At 33.7% G+C, this 21,787-nt stretch overlaps 1 protein-coding gene across 3 annotated transcripts in view; it reads right to left on the reverse strand.

Moving 5' to 3' along the window:
• Positions 1–7,024: 7,024 nt before the first annotated feature.
• The window catches only part of sas (stranded at second transmembrane protein), a 30,714-nt gene continuing 15,951 nt past the window's right edge, over positions 7,025–21,787 (reverse strand). The window contains exons 3-18 of one of the 3 annotated variants that reach the window (XM_089706463.1): positions 17,284–17,750; positions 15,524–15,710; positions 15,067–15,196; positions 14,566–14,710; positions 13,924–14,308; positions 13,436–13,652; positions 13,026–13,237; positions 11,056–11,380; positions 10,756–10,954; positions 10,543–10,679; positions 10,059–10,249; positions 9,624–9,840; positions 9,228–9,331; positions 8,702–8,869; positions 8,312–8,383; positions 7,025–7,942 (exon numbers count right to left, since the gene is read on the reverse strand). In XM_089706463.1, the coding sequence (XP_089562589.1) occupies positions 7,935–7,942; positions 8,312–8,383; positions 8,702–8,869; positions 9,228–9,331; positions 9,624–9,840; positions 10,059–10,249; positions 10,543–10,679; positions 10,756–10,954; positions 11,056–11,380; positions 13,026–13,237; positions 13,436–13,652; positions 13,924–14,308; positions 14,566–14,710; positions 15,067–15,196; positions 15,524–15,710; positions 17,284–17,750 (3,164 nt within the window). In that variant the 3' untranslated portion in view covers positions 7,025–7,934. Of the gene's footprint in view, positions 7,943–8,311; positions 8,396–8,701; positions 8,870–9,227; positions 9,332–9,623; positions 9,841–10,058; positions 10,250–10,542; positions 10,680–10,755; positions 10,955–11,055; positions 11,381–11,495; positions 12,791–13,025; positions 13,238–13,435; positions 13,653–13,923; positions 14,309–14,565; positions 14,711–15,066; positions 15,197–15,523; positions 15,711–17,283; positions 17,751–21,787 lie in introns of those variants that run through there. The other 2 variants (XM_089706461.1, XM_089706464.1) reach the window with 2 other exon arrangements.

Genomic DNA, 21,787 nt, shown 5'->3' on the forward strand with positions numbered 1-21,787 from the left:
ATCTCCTTTACTTTTTCTGTGAAGTTTTGTTTGGCTATTTATGTTTGTTTAATTTATTTGTTTTTTTTCCTGTTGTTTTTGAAGTGAAAACTTCTTTAGCGGCGTTGGGTATAAAATCTTAAACTCGCGTCAAGACACGTGACCTGATCGAAAAAGCGTAAGACGGATGGATATCAAACATGATCAACGTTAATAATCAAGTTTTCACTTCTGCCGGCACTCCCGGAGTGCAACCCGTCTTTTTGTTACTTCTTTTGTTTAAGTGCAACCACAAGAGCCGCACTTTAAGCTCGCGGTCGTGAAAAAGGCGCATGAGGACAACGCACGGACTTAAACGTATATCCTATCCTACACGATTTAATTCTCCTGTTTTGTTTTCTACTTTTCTGTGTTTAGGTTTTGATTGGTTGTTTAGGTTCTTTTGTTTAGCTGCAGCCACAAGACCCGAAACTCGTGGTCGTCAAAAAGGCGCATGTGGACAACGCACGGACATAAATGTATATAATACCTCCCTTTATGTAATTGTTTTGAGTTATTTTTTGGTTTGGTATGCTATTTAAGTCTTTGGTTTCTTTTGTTTTGTTTGATTTTGTAAGTTAATTTTTCTGTTATGACTTCTTTTGTTTAGCTGCAGCCACAAGAGCCGCACTTTAAGCTCGCCGTGGTGAAGAAGGCGCATGAGGACAACGCACGGACTTAAATATATATCCTATCCTACACGGTTAAGTTCTATCTCCATTACTACTTTTCCTGTGTTTACCCACTACGTGGTTTTGTTTGGCTATTTATGTTTGTTTATTTGTTTTTTTCTGTTGTGACTTCTTTTGTTTAGCTGCAGACACAAGAGCCGCACTTTAAGCTCGCGGTCGTGAAAAAGGCGCATGAGGACAACGCACGGACTTAAAATATGTATATTACTACTTCCCGTTCTCTATTTTAGGTTTTGTTTTATATATTTATGTGTTTGATTCCTTGGGCTTTGTTCATTTTTGCTGTTTTTTTTTATTTTTCTTTTCGCGAGGCGAAGAACGACGCACGAACATAAAGTTATATAAGTTATGCTATGTTTCCAACCTTTCATTTGTTTACTTTTTGTTTAGGTTTTGTTTCGTCTCTTTGGTTTCTGCTCTTTTATTCGCTTTTTATTTTTACGTTGTGATTTTTTTGTTTAGCAGCAGTCTATAGATATACCTAAATGTATAATATGGTATGCTGTCTAATTCTACTTCCCCTTTTATCCGACTTAAAAAAAGGAGGAGGTTCTCAATTCGGCCGGTATATTTTTTTGTGTTAGGTTATGATTTGTTTTTTCTTCTAAAGCCTCGTATACATACCAAACATTGTTGCTGAAATTTTTGTTTAAATGTCAGTTGTTCCTCTTCGGATGAAGTCTTGGTAACACTGAAAACGCAGTGTTGTAAGTAACTCCGCAACACTTTGATTCAACTTTGTTATTAAATAAATGTTTGTCATGAATACCTGGCTTTAGATGTTTGGCTCTTCGATTTCGTTAATTAATGTCGGTTTTATTTTATTTCTCTCTATCTTTTTGTTTTGTTTGTTTCATGAATTATAGAAATAATGTTTTTTTCTCTTCCATAACGGGTTACTAACTTGAAAAATACCCGTTTTTATAGTATTTATCTACGCTACCATGTATTGTACTCAAAATGGCAAATGTAATAAATTACTAAGATGTTCTTGTACTTTTTATTTTACTGTGTACAAAGTTTTGTTTTTCCACTTAAAGCTTCCTTAAATAATTATTTATTTTTTATAGCTACTTATTAAAGTACTTATCGTCTATTTATTTAAGAGCCCCTTGTACTGAAAGTTTAGGCATTTTAGGCACTGAGATGGCTCGCGCCCGCGTTGCGCAGGAGCCGGCGCGGCATGAACTCCGGTGACCTATGAAGGCGGGCGATTATGCCACAGTATAAATAAATCAGTAGTTCGATTTTATTTGCTATCGTAGGAATGTTGTTGATAAATAAATTTACTACTTATCCTATACCATTAAACGAGCAATATTTGCATATTTATATATTTGTTTGTATATATACAGTGTGGAAATTTGCGATGTGCCCTGAATGGAAAGTACTTGAAATACTAGGGATAGCAAATTTTTCTGAAAGGAAACATTCCTTTTTCAAATTTTATTTTATTATTCAAATCGATAGAAACAATATAAAAGATAATTTATTGTTAATTTCTCGTAAAAATTTTTTGGTCTATTTTATACATACATTTAAAGTTTAAAATGAAACTCTCGTTCTGGATACATTAATTTATTTTCTTCTGAAAATATTGGTAACTAATTAATAATAATTAAAAGTAAAACAAATAAAAAAGGCAAAATAATAATTGAATACCTATAAGTATGTAATAAGTAAGTTAGTGTATTCAACCAACTTAAAAAAGTGTGACTATTTTACAACAATTTGAATAATAATCAATTAATGATTTGTATTATTGTATACTATATCGAAGCTTTTTAAGAAATGTATAAAATACTTTTTTATGAATTATTAATTATTATCATACATCATAATATTATGTTACCGGCAATATATTAAACCCTTCTTAGTAAATGTATGTTATTCCGAGAAACGGTCGGAATGAAATAAATATAATCCTAGGATAACTAACAAAATCAAACTACTGATTTATTTATACCGTGACATGCTCGCCGTTTTACTCGCCGCTCGGTTCTAATACGCGAGCGGCGACTGCAACGTGGTCGGGAGCAAAACTAGCACAGGTCCTCCTTCGATGACGTCCGGCTGGACTCTGGCGGCACTGACGTGGTGCGCGCGAGTCGCATTTTACGTATTATATTTTATATAGAAAAAAATAAGGGCTAAATTAAAAATCTATCCAAAAATTTCCCTGTAAAACCTGATTAGTAAATGAAATGTCAAATTTTCATAAACATAGCGTTCCCCTAATTCTCATAAAACTGATTATGCTTTTAAAATCGATGTTACTTCTGATTTTTTTTTGATCGAGTCAAATGTTTAATATTGTGTTTTTATCCAAAAAAGTCACTAGATCAAACGTTTATCTGTGCTATATATTTTTTTAGGATTTTAAATATGATGATTTCTATCCAAAAACCATGATTTAGAAACATACATTTCGGAGCAGGGCCCCTTAAAATGCATACATAGTTATTATTTATAACAGACTTATTTCTCTGGACTTGAGCTTTTTTAGTTGAGTTAATTTAATGTACCGCTTTTATTTAAAAGTATACTAAGAACTAGTCGATTTGTTATAACATATATTCGCATTAACATCCATTCCATGTTATTAGAACCTCCAAATTATAAAGAAAATGTAACTTAAATAAATTATACTAAAGTATTATGTTAAACACTTGAAATGAAAATATGAATGTTTATTTTAAGATTAACTATAAGCAGCAAAATTATTACGTGATTTTTATTTAACTTTTTTATCACTGCCTTATTAATATTTTATTCTGTTGTCGGATTTCAATGAAGTTTTAGAAAAAATCAATCCTTTCAAGAAATGAATTAATATATTTTTCCCTTTCCAAATTTTGGCACGTTTTAAAAAACAGAGCTTCGTATGGCAATACTACGTATGACCAATTAAAAGAGGCCAAATGTTTTTAATCCGGCCAGTATATCTATGTAAAAAAAGGGAAAGTATTATTATAATTATTAAACTAATATTCCTATGTTATAACTTGTGGCACACATTAGTTGTAAAAATAATATCTTTATTTTTCTTTATAACAAAATATATATAACGAATGGATGAACTGGCAAACATTGACGTTAATTTTTTTATTTAAATATAATATATTCTTAATGCTTCGGTCTCCTAAAAATATAAGAAATAATGCGAGTAAAGGAAAAAATGATATCATATATTTTGTTTAATTTTAAATTCATTTTATCAAATCATCAGAAATGTTGTTCATCTTCTTCATGCATTTAATCTATAAATAACATAAAAAGGTAACATATCAGGTCTGTATGTGAACAATATTTTATGAAAAATACAAAAAAAGTAATTATCATGTTGAATAGAAGTTGAGCAAGATTTACTGTAATTATTTTAAGGAATGAATATTTTTTAATTATTTTAAAGTTTACTTCAAGTCAATGTATTCTGTAACCAAAACGATTTAGTTTTCATTATATTGTTTTAAATTTATTTGTTTATTCAACATTCAAATTTACTTCTTTAAACCCAGCAAAGAAGTAAATTTGAATAATTTTTATGGTTTATATCCGTTGTGAACCATAAAAATCTATTTATAAAATTATAAATAAATTATAAAAAATGTAATCTTCCTTTTGGGCCCAACATCAAACGTTAAAACGAAACATTTTATAGGAACATAATATAATAATATTTCAAAATTTGTAAACGTCTTCATTAAAAGCAATTTATTCAAATATATTAATAATCAATAGTATCACAAAGTTTTATATTGGGCATAAAAGTAGTTTTAATACAAATTACAAATGTAGTTAAGTGCATAAAATCATATAAAAAGAAATCTATTATGTATTATTATAGAAAATATAATGTGATTTGGTGTTGTATTTGAATTAAAACATGTTTTTCTAATTAATATCCTTTCCCTTTCTTAACCACAAATAACTAGATTATCCCCCATTTGTGATATATATATACTTAATATTATAAAGCTGAAGAGTTTGTTTGAACGCCCTAATTGTTCTTGAGCAACTGGTCCGATTTGAAAAATTCTATCGGTGTTAGATAGCCCATTTATCGAGGAAGGCTATAGGCTATATTATATCATCACGCTACATCCAACAGGAGCGGAGTAAAGCGGGTAAAACCGCGGGGCACAGCTAGTATCCTATAGAATTAAGAGTACCTAAGTATAAAAACTCAGTCTATCACTTATACATAGGTAGGCGAGTGCCTACCTATGTATAAGTAAAAACGATAAAAAAGGATGGAAGGAAGTTGTGCTGCTAAAAAAGGACTTATAATATTAATTTGGTTTATACTTAATAAAATAAAACTCAGTTGTTTTAAATAAAAATTTATTGCTTAAGTAATTAATAACAAGTGGCAGGTTTCAACTTTCAACGATGTAACTATTTAATTCATTATTATCCATTCTTCCTTTCCTTTCCAAAGTCCTTGAACGCCTTATCCACCAACAGTTAAGTTCCTTCTTATACAAAAACAGTATTCTCAGTCCCTTCCAATCTGGTTTTCGTCCAGGACATAGTACGACTACTGCACTTGTTAAAGTCACGGATGACATACGTAATGGAATGGAAAAGAAGCAGTTGACAGTTCTAACCCTCCTAGACTTTAGTAATGCCTTTAACACCGTCGATTTCGACATACTGCTACAACTGCTTCATTCTATTAACATATCTCCTACAGTGGTTGATTGGTTTCACAGTTACTTGCACGGTCGCCGACAGCATGTATTATTGGAGGATAAGTCATCGTCCTGGTGTGATGTTGTTGCAGGCGTTCCGCAAGGTGGCGTTTTGTCCCCTCTCCTATTTGCTATTTTTATTAATTCCATAACTAATAATTTATCTTCTCTCTATCACATGTATGCTGACGATCTCCAGATATACACCCAGTCTACCCTCGAGAACCTATCCTCCGCAATCTTAAACACGAACACCGATTTGGAGAGAATTTTGAATTGGAGTCAGAGGTACGGTCTGAATATTAACCCAAGCAAAAGCCAAGTCATAATCATTGGTAGCCCCTATTTAATCTCGCGGATTGACTGGACATACATCCCCAAAGTTTATATAGATGGCTCCGTCATTGAATTTCAAAAATCTGTAAAAAACCTGGGGGTTCACTTTGACACGACTCTGTCTTGGTCGTACCACGTAAAAGAGACAAGTCGCAAACTCTACGCAGCGGCTAGTTCTCTAAGACGTTTACGGCATTTCTTACCGATTTCTACCAAAATTATGTTAGCTAAATCCCTACTTCTTCCGCTCCTTGATTATGCTGACGCCTGTACCACTGATCTTAGTGAAGAGCATTTAAATACACTTGAGCGTCTCCAAAATTTCTGCATTCGTTTTGTTTACGGTCTTCGTAAATATGACCACGTTTCCCAGTTTCGTAATAAACTCAAGTGGCTTCCTATAAGACTTCGCCGGAATGCAAATGCGTTGAAGTTGTTATTTTCCATCCTCTTTGATCCCAATTCTCCCTCCTATTTAAAAGAACAATTTAATTTCCTAGATTCAGGTGTTTATACTCTTCGTTCCGCTGATAACCTTCTCCTTAGCTTTCCTTCTCACCACACTAGTTTCCTTGGTAAATCCTTTGTAATAACCGCTATCAGACTTTGGAATTCTTTGCCTATAGCTGTAAGACGAGCTTCCTCGAAAAGTTCCTTTAAAACTCTTTTAAATAAACATTTATCTGATTTAGCTTTTCCTTCAAAATAATAGTATGTATTATATCTTCTTTTATTATTCATATAATATGTATTTTATTTACTCTCTTTTATCTTTATTTTCATTGCCACCCGTGTACCCCTTTAATATCAATCTTTATCCTTTACCTTGGGCAGCCTGGAAGAGATCGCTGATAAGCGATAAGGTTGCCTTATGTGCTGTGAATGTTTCCTTTTTTTTTGTAAATATTATATGATTGTAAAATTTGTAATGGTACATAAAATTGTTAAATAAATAAATAAATAAATATTATTTTTTCACTATCCCAACTAGGTAACTAAATTTCTTACAATCAGATTCATTGAGCTGTTTTTGTGAAGTTCGTTCAAAGTAACATCTGCATCGGTGAATCTTTATTTGTGAAAAAAAAGTGATGAATTATACAAAAAAAAGGAAATTTATATTAAAACTAGCGGTCCGCCCCGGCTTCGCCCGTGGTACATATGAAAAATAGATGTTGGCCGATTCTCAGACTTACCCGATATGCACAGAAAATTTCATGAGAATCGGTCCACCCGTTTCGGAGGAGTATGCAGACTAACATTGTGACACGAGAATTTTATATATAAGATAAGTCCGTCATCTTGATTGGAGCGGCCACTTTTCCAAAAATACCAAGTAACATAGACATTTTTAATTCTTACGTCAATAATAAAATTAATATTATGCTAAAATCTGCCCTATTTACATAAATAATGTTCATTGGTGTTTCACATAATACCTATTGTTTTCATCTTTTATTAATAATTGTCAAATTAAATATTTGCAAGTGTGGGTAATAATAATAATAAGAAATGTAGTGTGGACAAAATAAGAAAGAAAAGACAGTCTTATTATTTTTACAATATACTTATCTTCTAATTAGACTAAGTATAATATCAACATTATTTACATTTCTTGTATGATACGAATTTTCAGGCACTTTTTTTCAATAATAATATTTAATAAATAAAGGAGCTATTCAAATCAAACATTTTACCATAGACCTATTGTGTAAGGAAATACACTCGTATGTATATTTGTGAAATATAATTAATAGTCAATACAAATAATTATTGAAAATGTATAGTTTGATAAATCATGTCATTCTTATTAAATAATCGCCTTAAACACTAATACTAGCATTTGACGAATATCTATCTTCCTCACAAATCCAACAGTAAACATAGTCATAGCAAATGAAATAGAAAACAAGAAATATAGGTACTATTTCAACTTCAAATGCTACCACATAAACTAATTTGCATCCACTTTTGATACTTTCCTGTAGTTCACCACATTTAATTCTGCACCAAGTATTTTTCATGTTTCATTTACACTTTGTCCATAATTATTTACATATAAACACATATAACAATATGTTTGGACACATTAAACCCCCATTTCATTATATGGCCGGCCGTTTGGACGCTCTACGTCGATTGCTCTTTCCGAAATCCCGTTTAGCCCATTCGTATGGCCACGGGAGCTTAATTGTCAAAGATCTGGAAGAAAATAAGCAAAAATAAATTGTCTTGTTCTGGTTGGTCTGGTTTATGTAATGTTGGTCTAGTGTATGTACACGCTTATGTAATTTATTGTAAGTATTTATGTATTAGATATTTAGAATGAAATAAATCAAATAACCGAGTAAGTATTAAGTACTTAGAAACTGAATTAATATGTTAGACCGTAGTCCAGCTTATTTAGGAGTATGTAGATAGCTAATGGAATGAATTCAGGGACATTTTTATCGTATTTGTTCAGTTAGGTAAAAACCATCATTAATATGAATTAATGCTAAAGCTTATTAAATATATATGGAAGAGATTTTCTTAGCAGCATTAATCTATATTTTTAAATGCAAATGTTACCCATTGTTTCTTGCTGTAACTCCAATTTGTACGCTGGATTGTCGTAAGGGGGCAAAGACGACTCGCGGGGAGCTGTTGGCACAGCTGAAAACAACGTGTAGTAAGTGAAACTCGGTTTGTTAGACAAATTTTAAATTATTTTGTATTTCTACTAGCCTATGACACTGAAAATCTTTCTACTAGTGAATTTTCAAGACCGGTATAGACGCTACGCAATTTATAAACATTTATACCGACAAACAATTTTGTTAAAAAAGATATAATTCAGACGTCGCCTCACCACAGCGAGTAACAACAACACTGATGTGAATGCGCCCAGCGCAGTCATAACGAGCTATTATAATTTATTTTCTACACTTGTTTGATTATATTTAATAAAATTATACTCACGCGTGATCGGCACGGAGTGCGGGCGGTGTCGTCTTATCACAACGAGCAGCAACAATACAGATGTGAGTGCTCCCAGCGCGGCTACAACGCCGACGATCACGAGCGCACCGTAGTAGTCACCCCGGGGCGCGCCACGACTACCCGCTATTGACGATGCTTCTATTTCGTCTGAAATAAATTGAGTATTTTTCTTAGGAACTGAAATGTTTTAAAAATTGTAGATATGTTCTACACGATCCAAAATGTCAACACGAAAGTGAAAGTCAAGAGTAAAAGAAATTAAAGTGGAGGATTTATAAAATGCGATCTATTGGTATAACTGTCTATCCTTTTATTATATCATAGGTTTTAGTTTGAAGTACGTATCGTAAGTAGAAATAATGTTAGGCTAATTGGAGAAAAAGTAGTCGTAGTCATTGTTGATTAAACTTAAACAGTTAACTAAATAGAAAGTTCAGAAATATTAACGAGTTATGTAATAAAGTCAATAAAAATTGGGGAAGTGGTCATAAGAAGAAAAACTTACTGTCAACTGGCTCTGGGGAATCCAAAGATTTCGTGTGTATTTCCAACACATTGCTCGTTTTGACTTTTCCATTCGTCAAAAACAGTTCAAGCCACACACGACACCTGCAAAAATATATCATTTAAGAAATAATAAGTTATAACTATCAATATAAGTAATGATTTAATAGAAGATTAAAACTAGGATATCTTTTGGCCAGTCTAAATTCGTTAAGTTCCTTTTCGTGTTCAGTACACCCGCACCCAGCGCCCCACGCACGTGTTCTATCTTTTACTTTTTTTTATGCAATAGGAGGCAACAGAGCAGACGCGTCACCTGGTGTTAAGTGCTCCACGTCACCCATATGTACCCACAGTGCCAGAGACATTGTGAGTATGTTGCCGGCCTTTGACTTACCTAGAGTTCGGCTCCAAGCCAATCAAAGTGATAGCCGGTGGTAGATCCCTTGTAGCGAGTCTAAAGTCGTCATGTTCCTTCCTCGCTCCACACGCGTGCGCCGCTCGATACACCCGCACCCAGCGCTCCGCGGGCGAGGGTACACCGCGCCACGTAAGTTCCGCCGCTTCAGAGCCGACGGTACGCGCTTCCACTGTTACCGTCCAGTTGTATGGATCTGAAAGTTAGGAGTTATTTTTATATTTTTGTTATAGGAATTTATTTTTTAATTATTACACTGTGCGCATGCATTATGATGATAGATGATGATTGCTCTTCAATAAAATTTACATAAAATACCCCAATCAGGAATGTATTAAATTATGTGATATAAATAACTACAGATTATTTTAAACATAACACATAAATAATTTACACATACACACAAATACATACCAATATAAGGAGATGTAACAAATTCTACACGACCAGAATCAAACAGTTCTGTAGCAGACCGAGTGGGTGGAATCAGAACCATAGAAGCCTCGTATTTGCTGCCAGGACGTAGATCTATAAGGTCTGCTGCTGAACGACTGTGATGGAGTAACTCTGTCATGCTATATATCGGTGTACCGACTGGACGGTATCTGGAAAATATTAAATATGTAGTGAAATGAAAATATAATATTACGTAAAATAAGGTCATATGTATGCTATCTAATTATCTAATATCACTCAGATTTAACACTAACTAGTGCAACATTTATTCATTCTTTTAAACAGCCATTTTCAGCGACATAAATTGTCTTGATTTGAATAAGTGTCAAAATATTTATGAACAAAAAAATAGATTCCCGTTTGTAAAAAGCGACAACATACTTGTAGATCATCCCTAAATTATGTCCTAATTTAAATACAAATAAATCAATTCATTTCTTACCGAACTTGCACGCCGTCTATAAACTGAAGCTCCTCTTCTGTAAAGTGTCTCCACGTTAGGTGGGCTGTAGTATCATTGACATCAATTACCCTTAACTTACAGTCTATTTCTCTGCGTTTCTCTTCCGCTGGTTCCGCCTGAAAAAGATCATAAGAACTCATTATTAATATATTCACTTCTAAAGTTTAAAAAAGCTATGAAGGTAGTACTTACAGATGGCAAGTCTTGAGTCCGAATAGTATAAATTTTACTTTCAGGCTCAACTGGTAAGTTGTGTAGATATAATTTCCCGCGTATTCTATACATAGTGGAAGGTTTTAGACCACTCAATCGGAATTCCAGCCGAGGTGTAGTTAATATTTCATCAGCTGGTGCAAAAACTTGTGAATACCATTGACCAACATCGTCATCGCTAAAAAAGAAATTATCATTAATTATAAAATATACTAGACATTCTTAAAACATTATATTTCCTTGATTGATTTAAGTCATGTATGAAAATATATAACTTACTCTGTATCTGTGTATCTCAAATCTACACTTCCACGCAAACCGACTAAAACAGGAGGCAGTCCAAACAGCATTTTAATACTCGTCGGTGAATCCGATTGCAAAGATATTACTGTAAGCTTTTTATTTTCTTCCCCGAAACTAGGTAGAGGCAAGCCAGGTGGAAGGCCAGCTAATGCAGGCTCCAAAGGATTGTCAATGGGCCGGCGAATATTATTCTGCTCATAATCTTCTAATGGATTGTCTTCAGATGGATATCGATTATCTGGGGGAATAGTAGGAAGGAAGCCTGGTGGCTGCTTTCCTGGGAATCCTGGCGGTAATTGACCTGTAATTATTATTTCATTTAAGTTAAAAATAAAAAGAATATAAAAAACACTAATTAAATAATGTGACGTAAAATGAGATGGTGTGCAAAAAGAATAGTAGTAAACAAGTTAATAAAATAGTTCCTAATTTTAAATGCTATAAATGTATAAATAATCTTATTTTGTAGACAGAACAGAGATAGAAAACAGCCATCTACACATAAGATTAGAAGTGACACCAAGGCGAGGTCACTGACCTGCCGCGGTTGTTCGGCTCTTTTCAGCTGATCTTCCAAGGTTTCTGTTTACTTCTGACTCTATTTCCATTTGGCTAAGAATATTTTCAAGATCGATAGTAGAATATTTTACCGCATGATTGCTCGGATTACTAATAGAACTTTTAATTGCTGAATGCATTTGTGTTTTAGGAAGGGCTCTCAGTAAAACTGTTTCGTAGGGATTTGGATCCTTTTTAAGTAAATGTTTAAGAATATCTGGTTTCCATGAAGCAGTTTCTACAGCGTTTGATTTGATGGATTGCACGTCTTTATTGCGTAATATAGTCACATACTTTCCTTGACTATTTTGGATGATATGATTGTTTGAACTGGGATGTGATTTTGAATGTGTGGATGAATACGAATTCATTTCGGTTGATTTATTACGCGAGGGTTCAAAGAGATATTTACTATCGACAGCATCAACCATATCTACACCATTATTAGGTGTATCAAGGGGATTGAAAACCATCTTTTTATTAAATTCTGGTGAAAAGAAATTCAGATTCTTGACTTGAGAAATGGGTACTTTTCTAATAGGAGAGTGTTCATGGGTTTTTATTACCATGTTATATTTATTAGGAAAATGTGCATTATTAATAGCAGAATATTGACTGTGTTGTTGCATTTTACCGGGAGATTCGGTTTTATGTATTGATTGCTTAAGAGGAGCTCGGTCGTGTGAGACAATTGCATGGCCAGAATGAGATTTTTTAGGAGCTGGTTTCATTGTTCTTTCTTTAACATCACCTTTGTCACCTTTGGGAGGTGTTAGTAAATGAATATTTTGACGAAAGTGAGAATTTGCATCATGTTGTTCATCATCTGGTGTAAATACTGTAATATTCATAGGATCCTTATGACCAGTATATTCAGTTGAGTCAGAATAAGTATTGTTAACAGTAAGTGCAGTTGTGGACTTCAAATATTTCGGAATGCCTGACTTCAGAGGACGTAATCGTTTATAAAAATCGAAATTGCCTACGTTCAGTCGCTTATTGAAATTCATTGCTTCTGTGGTGTGGGGGGGCGTTGGTAAGACAAATGTAGCGGTCGTAGGTAGCACCGGCGTTATTGGCGTAACATAATGAATGTTCTCTAAATGAGACGGTGTAAAATGGTTTTGTAAAGCCGATGCGTTCGTGTTCCCAGCTGTAAGTAATGAGTGATGAATGATTAAACATGCAATAAATAAGCAATTGTTACTGTGAAATTCAACATGCGTGACGTGATATGGAGTTATTAATAATGTTGATGAATGGAAGTACTGACAACCACGATGACTGTACTTAGCTAATTATGAATCTATGCAATGTTTTGGATTACAATGATAATGATAATGGTAAATATACATATGAAATTGAAGGTTAATATAAAATTGTTTTACCATGTGGCACGCAACCCCATTCCTTGCAGCAGTCTTCGTCATTAGATATATTTACTGGTGCCGGTCGATGCATGGGCGGACATCTTAATGTTTGTGGAGGTAGCGGTGGTAGTGGGCTACATGCTTCTTGACAGTCCAGTTCTCCATTCTCGCAAAAGCAGTGTTGTTCGCACCCCGATAGTGCGATTGGTACCTCACTCCAATTGGGTATCCTGGAAAATTATCTTGTAAAGCTTTGATTGTCCAATAAAATGTTTAAGTACAAAAAGAGTTTTATTTCTGAATCACTATAAATTTAATCTATTAACTATTACTACTATTACTTCAGCCACATGAAACAATTTGACAATTTTAAATTAGGAATTATTATACTTACCAGAAACTTAATTTGATTTAAAATTTCTACTTACGCAACTCCCTTATAATGACAAGTCCCATCACTCAAACATCTAGCAGTACGAGGACAGCAGTTCGGCGGCTGCGGCGGAGGATTAGGAGCCCATTTCACACAACCTTTGGACACTAACTCCAATCCAACGTGATTCGGACAATGTAAAGGCGCACATTCACGCGTATCTTGCCCAGTACATTCACATAGTTCCGTGCATCCTATGTTAAATTCTTCGCCTGTAAATTAGTATGCATTTAGACCACACTGTATTCGCATTAATGAATTAGTAATTAATACTTTACTAACGCTTTCGCGCGCTCGAAAGTCGATTGTTGTATCCTAATCGGTTGTATTGAGCAATATAAATGTAACTGTTATGCTTAACTGATGTTATGAATAGATAATTAATAAGTATAAGCTTAACGAATGTAGTTGCGTATGTATTAGTAACTGTCAGATTTATATCTCTCTCATTTAATTTTAATTTAAACATTAATGAATACTAACCAACTGCGTAAAATTGTCCGTCGTGATAACATCCATCTTTTGTAACATTGTATAGTTCCTCATCAGGTAGTTCATTACCAACATCAGATGCTGTTATAGTGAAGTTGAATTTCGTTCCGGTTTCTTTTGTTTTCAAAATATAATCTTTACCACCTTCCAAATTTAGTATTAGATTTGAATATCTTAGTTCGACATCTTTGTAGGATTTTCCTCCATCACTACTGAGCAATAAGTGGATAGGGTCTTCCGTATCATTGGGATGTATGAGATTAACTTGAACGCTGTTGTTTTGTAGTACTTTGATGGAGCCTATTGGTTCTAATAAGACCAGTGGACGCATTGTAGATTTCGGAGTTTCCATTGAATTTTGCTCATTTGCCGGTGCCTAGTGGAAGAAAATCTTTAATATAACACAAATATACAATGAAAATCAATGATTATTTTGTCAATACCGTCTCTTTACCCTCTTACTTTCACAGTTTCCTATAGGATTATGTTATTTAAAAGTTAAAACTCAAAACCGCCTCAAAACTGCCTTTGCCATTTTACTTAAAAACACGACACTGAGTTTTAAATCAGTTAAAGGGTAATCGTTTCCACGACCATCCTATAATTGGTTAATAATAAATAATCTAATAATACCTGAGTAGTAGATGTGGAAACAGTGACATTATCCATGGGCTCCTCGTGCACGTCTTGTGACACGTCGCAGATCTGTATTTCGCAACACGCGTCGTTCGGGTCCTGCACGTTTATGCATCTGTCTGATTGCGTTATGCGTTGACATCTGAAATAATTAGTTATTTTAATTTGCTGATTTAATTGACAATTTGTATTGAGTTTAAAATTGGCTTTTGTTTTTACATATATGAAATATGTGTAATATTAATTAATCATATCAGAAAGTTAAATGAAAAACTACTAAGCTCATTCAAGAGTTTGCAAACATCATGTTCTTACATTAAATTAGTACAAAACAACAAAAAATAAAAGAACATCTTTAAAAACTTGTATGTATAAATAAATAAAAAAATAACTATGTTAACAGCTTAGATCACATAAACATAAACATCGCAACGCGGTTATAACATTATACTCATTTATTTACACAAATACCGGTTCAACACTATAAAATAAATTTACCTCGGCTTGCAAGTGACTATGGAGTTTCGTTCACAGGTGCAAGTCTGTTCGCAGCCGATGTTCCACTTAGCACCTACGTGGTAGGTGTCGTTACCATAGCGACAGATTTCTAATGATGTCGGTTTTAAATCTGAAAATATTTAAAATCCGCTATAAACTGAATGTATGATGTATGATATAAATAAATTAGAATATAAGATAGTGAGAGAATCGTTTTTTGTAGTGACGCATTTGTTGTACCTATTTTTAAGGTGCAAATTTTATTACTGTTTAGATAGTGCAATATTTTAATTAGCAATACACCTCGAGTTCTAACAGGTTTAAATGTGTGAATTTAAACCATCTAAGACTAAAATAAACACAAAACTATCCTCAAAATTAGCATCAAATTTTTTCGTTAACCACACATTTATTTCCTGAAACAAATATCTCAGAAATTTAGAATCCAAAAACCCACCTCCATTATTAGTAGCACATGCCATAATAGAGCAGCATTCATCAACCGGCGACTCGAAGCACAAAGGATCGTTTATACGTCTGCCTCTGCGAATGTACGGGTGCTTGCACCGCGGCGAACATTCAAACACGCCTCCGGGCGCGCACTCGCAGGTTTCCTCGCAGCCTCTGTCCATTCTCTCGCCAAGCTACCGAAATGTACAGTTTTAGCCGAAAAAAGAGTAAGTCACATTTCAGAATGACGAGACGAGTCTTGTGTAAACGAGAGTCTTGTGTGAAATGTGTTTTGCGTTGTTATGTGGTGAGGAAGTATAATAGTTTTACTATTTTTACTATAATAGATTTGTCATCTATACTAATATTATAAAGAGGAAAAGTTTGTAAGTATGTATGTATGTATGTATGTATGGTTTTCACGCAAAAACTACTGGACCGATTTCAAAAATTCTTTCACCATTAGAAAGCTGCATCTTTACTGAGCAACATAGGCTATATTGCATTTTCAAAAAAATTAGAGATCCTTACCAAAAATGCAATAATGTAACCCAAGGTGTAAAAAAATCCTCAATAAAACTTCTGTCATCGCGTGCGCTGCGGAATCTATTGAAGATAGAACAAAAAAATGTTCTACGGTATTATAGAATGGATCAATATCTACAAGAAAGTCCGCGATACCATATGTCCATCTTCAGTAGTTATGTTACTACAACAACTTTTTTACGTTTTCAAAGTAAATAGAAGTGCCGACAGTAAACAAACCATGTTATCCATACACATATATTAATCCTTATCCCATTAAATGATGTTTTATTATAGACTGTTTCAATACCAGCAAAATACTTTTTAAATGAAAAGAATTGGATATTCCATTCAAAAGATATAACGAATTTTTAAAAGTGTCAATCTACAGAAAATAGTAGGTATACTGTTCGAGCAGGCCGTAATGCGGGGGTCACGGAGGAATTCTACCAATATGCGTCTTGACGGAACACAGTGGGGTTTTGGTCCGTAGGAATCCGACATAACCCACGGCCCCTCCCCCGGAGGCGCTGGGTATCTATGAAAGATTTCCCCACTAAAAAAAAAAAAGGCCGTAGTGCGGGACGGGGTAAAGGTGATTTTCATGTGATTAAAAATTAAACCTATAGCGGACTATAGGTTTAATTTTTTATTTAATTTTTAAAATAATAAATAATTAATTTTTAATAATTATAGGTCGGAACCTATAGTAGACTTTTCACTGTAACGATATCGCTATCTATGCGGGTGAAACCGCAGGGCATTGCTAGTTAACTATAAAACGCAAAAGAAATTAAGCCACTACGACTATGAGCAACAGTAATTAATAGTCAAAGTAAAAAAGAGTAGTTATGATGTAAAAGTAAATAGTATAATAATGCTATAAATGTATAAAGTAAAAGTAAAATAATGCTATAGATGCTTAACATACAACCCCTTCCTCATATTGTTAGCGTAATAATCCATGAATTCAACAAACATGTTTGTAAATTCTTAGCAAAGTTGATCAATTAGGTTTGCTTATCAAACAATTTGGTCTCATTCTAAATGTTTACCAATACATAACAATTCGCGAGTTACCAATACCCCATTTTGGCTTGTTTGAAAATATTTGTTTGTCCGCAAATACTTCAAATAGCAACATTTCATAAATAGCATCGTTATTATGAGCGAGTAGGACATCAACGCAATCGTGGAATTACAACACAAGTTATTACAATTACATATTAGGTAGGTACATACCTTATACGTTACTTCGTTCACTTTGCAAGTTTCTATCTCATCAGATTTATCCATATTAAGCATAGGATGAAACGGCGCTTGAAGATTGGAATAAAATTTATCCGGAATGTGATTTTGTTTTCTTTCTTGTACCAATATTTTCGGAGGCTCATCATCATCATCGCCGTCCATATTTACATCACTTAAATCATCTATATTCTTCTTTGGTTCTCTCTGGTTTGTTTGGTTGTGCAATGCATTGGCAAAATTTTGTAACTCGTCTACGTTTAAATTAAGTAGTCTAGGCTTAGGTTTAACTATTGTTTCGGTTACTTCATTTTGCTCTGTGGTAATTTCGACTGTCTTATTTTCGTTTATTCTTGGAGTCGATCTTGTCGGAGTTGCAGCAGTCGTAGTTGGTCGCACTTCTTTTATCGAAGGTGTGGTTACGACAGACTGGCCGTCTTCATCGTCGCTAACTAATTTACCTGAAAATAAATATCATATTATTTTTAATTTACGAGCCAATTAATCTGTGTGCAACTTAGTTTAAGGGGTGATTGCACGTCTTAAATAAAAAAGAGCCTGTGTGCCGAGCACACGTGTCAGAAGTAAAACTTCTATGGCAAGATTCTAAGATACCAAAATCTTCGCCTTACTCCATGACGTGACGGTATGGCCATGACGCAACCTTGCAATTTTACTGAACGCGCCTAAAGAAGTTTCACTTTAAAAATTCCCCTTCACAGATTAGGAAAAATTTCAAATGGCTCTACATTTATTATCTTAACATAAAATATAAATAACAGTTCAATGCAGATGAACCCAGCTAGAGTACCTAGTCAGTATGACAGAAATGAAAGCGAACTTCGTTTGCTTATCCTACTAATATTATAAATGTGAAAGTATGCTTATTTAGATGCTCGTTATTCAATCACACAATTACGTTAGAAAAGAAATAAATTTGACACTTATGAGAAGCTTATAAGTTGATCTAATACACAAAATGAAATCCCATATCAACTACCAAGCATGAATTTATGCGCATATTGCTTAGCAAATAAAATATCTTTATCCGCTTGTAATAAAACAATGTTATACCAAGGAATGTGACTAGTTATAAATTATTTTCGTTCATGTAATGTTACGGTTATGAGTTCGAAGTCTTACACGCTCAGCTGGCTTAAAGCCGCGTGATGAAAAATCGGCCTTTGCTTCGGATCCGTTATCTTAAATCAATATAACCGTTATAATAATAAAATTGATGTTGTTTGTAACGTTTTTTTGGTTCACTAAACCATTTAGATGAGATTTGTTTATAGATAAACGAAATAAAGTTAATTGTTGGTTTAACGATTTAAAATTTAAATCAATCTATACTAATATTATAATGCTGAAGAGTTTGTTTTTTTGAACGCGCTAATCTCAGCAACTACTGGCCGATTTGAAAAAAATTTCTGTGTTAAGGCTGGTTCACACTTTGATTAGTGCGAGTGCAGGTGATTAGTGTGAGTGCAGGTGTGTAGTGCGAGTAGTGTCCAATTCAACTGCGAGTGCAGGTGATTAGTGCGAGTGCAGGACAATGGTGAAATTCGCGACGCTACACACTACGCTAAACACTAAACACTAAACACTCCTGTCCAGACGTGTTTAGGCAGGCACACTGCGAGTGAGGGGGAAGGGAGGGCGCGCGGGACGTGGCTACTCGCAGTCCACTCGCAAAAAAATAGAACACGCTTCTATTCACTTTACTACACAGCCTACTAAACACTCGCACTAAACAGTCGCTGTCCACACGTAGTACTACTCATCACCTGCACTCGCACTAATCAAAGTGTGAACCAGCCATTAGATCACGCTCAGACCAACATGAGCGGAGCCAAGCGCGTGAAACCACGTGGCGCAGCTAGTAAAAATATTAAAAAAAAAATATGAATCAGTACATCTTTACAATCATGACATTAATAACCTTTACATTCTTTTACGATGTCGAATGTTGCCATGACAATAAATCACGAATAATCAAGGTTATTTAACTACACTTCAATTTAATTGGTGCATCCTGTTTATATAATGTACTCGTAATACTATTAACACGGTTTCTTGTATTTGATTTTACGCGAATACAATAATTATTAATTACTATTCATTTAGAAATCGCAAATGCAAATTAAATCTCGATTTATTCCGGGTAAATACGGTTAGATTGGTAGTCAGATGGTAATCAGGCATGATCACGCTCTATGTAGAGTTCAAAATATTGTTATAAATATGATTTAAATCCGTCCAAAATCTTTTGTCTTCACAATTACAATATTTTAAACATAATTTAATAAACACAAAACAACTCATATAAATGTAAATATAATAATTACCTTAATAAATATGGTAGCTTATTATTGCTGCCTTAATTTACGTAATTTAAAATTTTAATAACATATTTCATATAAATAATTATTGTTAATATACTTTTCTTTAACTTTCTATCCGTACACAATATTTTTATTTTTTATAATCTGTTTTGTAAATAACAATAGCTCATTGCTCTAGTACAAAAAATTGTACTGCTTATTACATTGTAGAGAAGATTTTGCCTTTGAAGAATTGCCTTAAAATTTTATATAAACCCTAATACAATATGATTTCCTTGACAATTAAATAGAGTATAGACTATCAGACTTTAATGTATAAGTCTGAGAGCTTTTTGATTTCTCTTCATCAGAAAATTAACAAGACTTAATTCTCGTAACGTTATAAAATACTGGAATCTCATAACACATAAAAGAGAAACTCCAAGCAAATTTTCACTATTAAAAATCATGATTAAGTACAATTGACTATTAATACTACTTCCTCTATTTCATAATTACGACTTAACATCATTAATGAGGTTTTTGTGGAACTAAGCAGTTACAATAATTACACATTACAATCTAGGACTGCATAAGTAAGAATTAAGTAAGTCGTTTGCCTGAATAACTTAAGTTACAATTTATGTTAAACATCCCGTATTTAAATATATGAAAAGTGTCAGTAAACAACAAAAGCTACCTTCTGTAGATATAATATTGTTATAAATGTTATAAGATATCTTAAATTAATGAATAAGTTATAATAAACGTGTTGAATTATTAATTTAAACCTTGTTAAGGTCGTTGTGGTGCAAAATACCTACATTAATTGATCTACATAACAAGTTTCTGTTGTACACTAGCTTTTAGACGTGTTGTGATATTTTTCAGATCAGTACCGACACTAACTTACTGCCAAAATTATCTCCTCGCAAAAATAATTTCATTCAACTGCGCTATTCTGACCGAAAAAAGGCTTTGAAATATACAATCACAAATCTTACAATACACCATAATTGAGTATTGATATTGTAACACATTTTTAGGTTACATTTTGCAATAACAGTCAGTTCCAATATTTGAAGTTATGTGCATTGTGATGTGACAATATTAATTTCGCAACAGTGAAAACCCTGACGAATCAATGAATAAGTGGACACTTAAGTCTACACAAGCTAATGTTGCGTAAAAGAGGTAAGTATCCGGCTGGGGTGCTCACGCGTGACCAAATGTGCAGTTTGGTGTTTAGGGCTGTCAATAATTTATTTAATTAAATTTAAATATTTTGAATTATTGCATTTAGGCGATTAACACACGGTACCGCGTACCGCCGCGGTTGGCGGTGATTGGTGAAGCGGTTCTCAAGTTGCATTGGCTTCTATTAAATCCGTTGATACCAAACACACATACACCGCCCGACCGCGCGGTCGAACAGTCCGTACCTCGTAGGGATTCACTGCCAACCGCCGCGGTACGCGGTACCGTGTGTTAATCGCCTTATCGTCGCACTAAAATTAATGTGCCGAGGACGTATCAATTACATAAAAAACTGAATTATTGCTTTGATGTTATCAAAACAAGTTTGGAGCAATAATATTAAAGACATTGTTAAATTTCAAATAATATACTATGTATGCTGATAATATGAACAAATTGACTTTATTGTTTAAACCAAACGCATAAAACTTGTTAGCATTTATATTATTCTGATATCTATTAAAATATAATATAAAAACTGAAAGCATCTCATTTTTTCTCTTCACTCAATTATTAGGTACCTATATCCGGTGAGAATCCTGCCTTAAATTCTGTACTTATGAAGTCAAATCACGACATCTGGCAACCCTTAACCCACCTGACTGAAGGAAGTGCACAGGTGGACATCCGAAGCTTTAAAGTTTGTACAGATTATTATGGGAACTTCCTTTGTGATACAATTTTTGTTGAATGACGTTTTTAATGCGTTTTAGTTAGGCATGTATATATGTAGGTGTAGCAGTGAATAGCCCATGGCAGAAACGATGATTGGTTAATAATATTTCGTATTTTGATGCAAGTTATTTAACTATATGATACAAAACTTATACGCTAAACCTTTTCTTACAAAAATTAAACGTCGAAATTATGACCTTTCAACCAGTGCTAATTTTAAATGAAAATCATTGACACAACAA

This window comes from Colias philodice, chromosome 18 (genome assembly GCF_061535455.1).
Source record: "Colias philodice isolate Cphi_HAF_F1 chromosome 18, ilColPhil1 Martin Lab GWU primary, whole genome shotgun sequence".
Taxonomy (NCBI): Eukaryota; Metazoa; Arthropoda; class Insecta; order Lepidoptera; family Pieridae; genus Colias; species Colias philodice.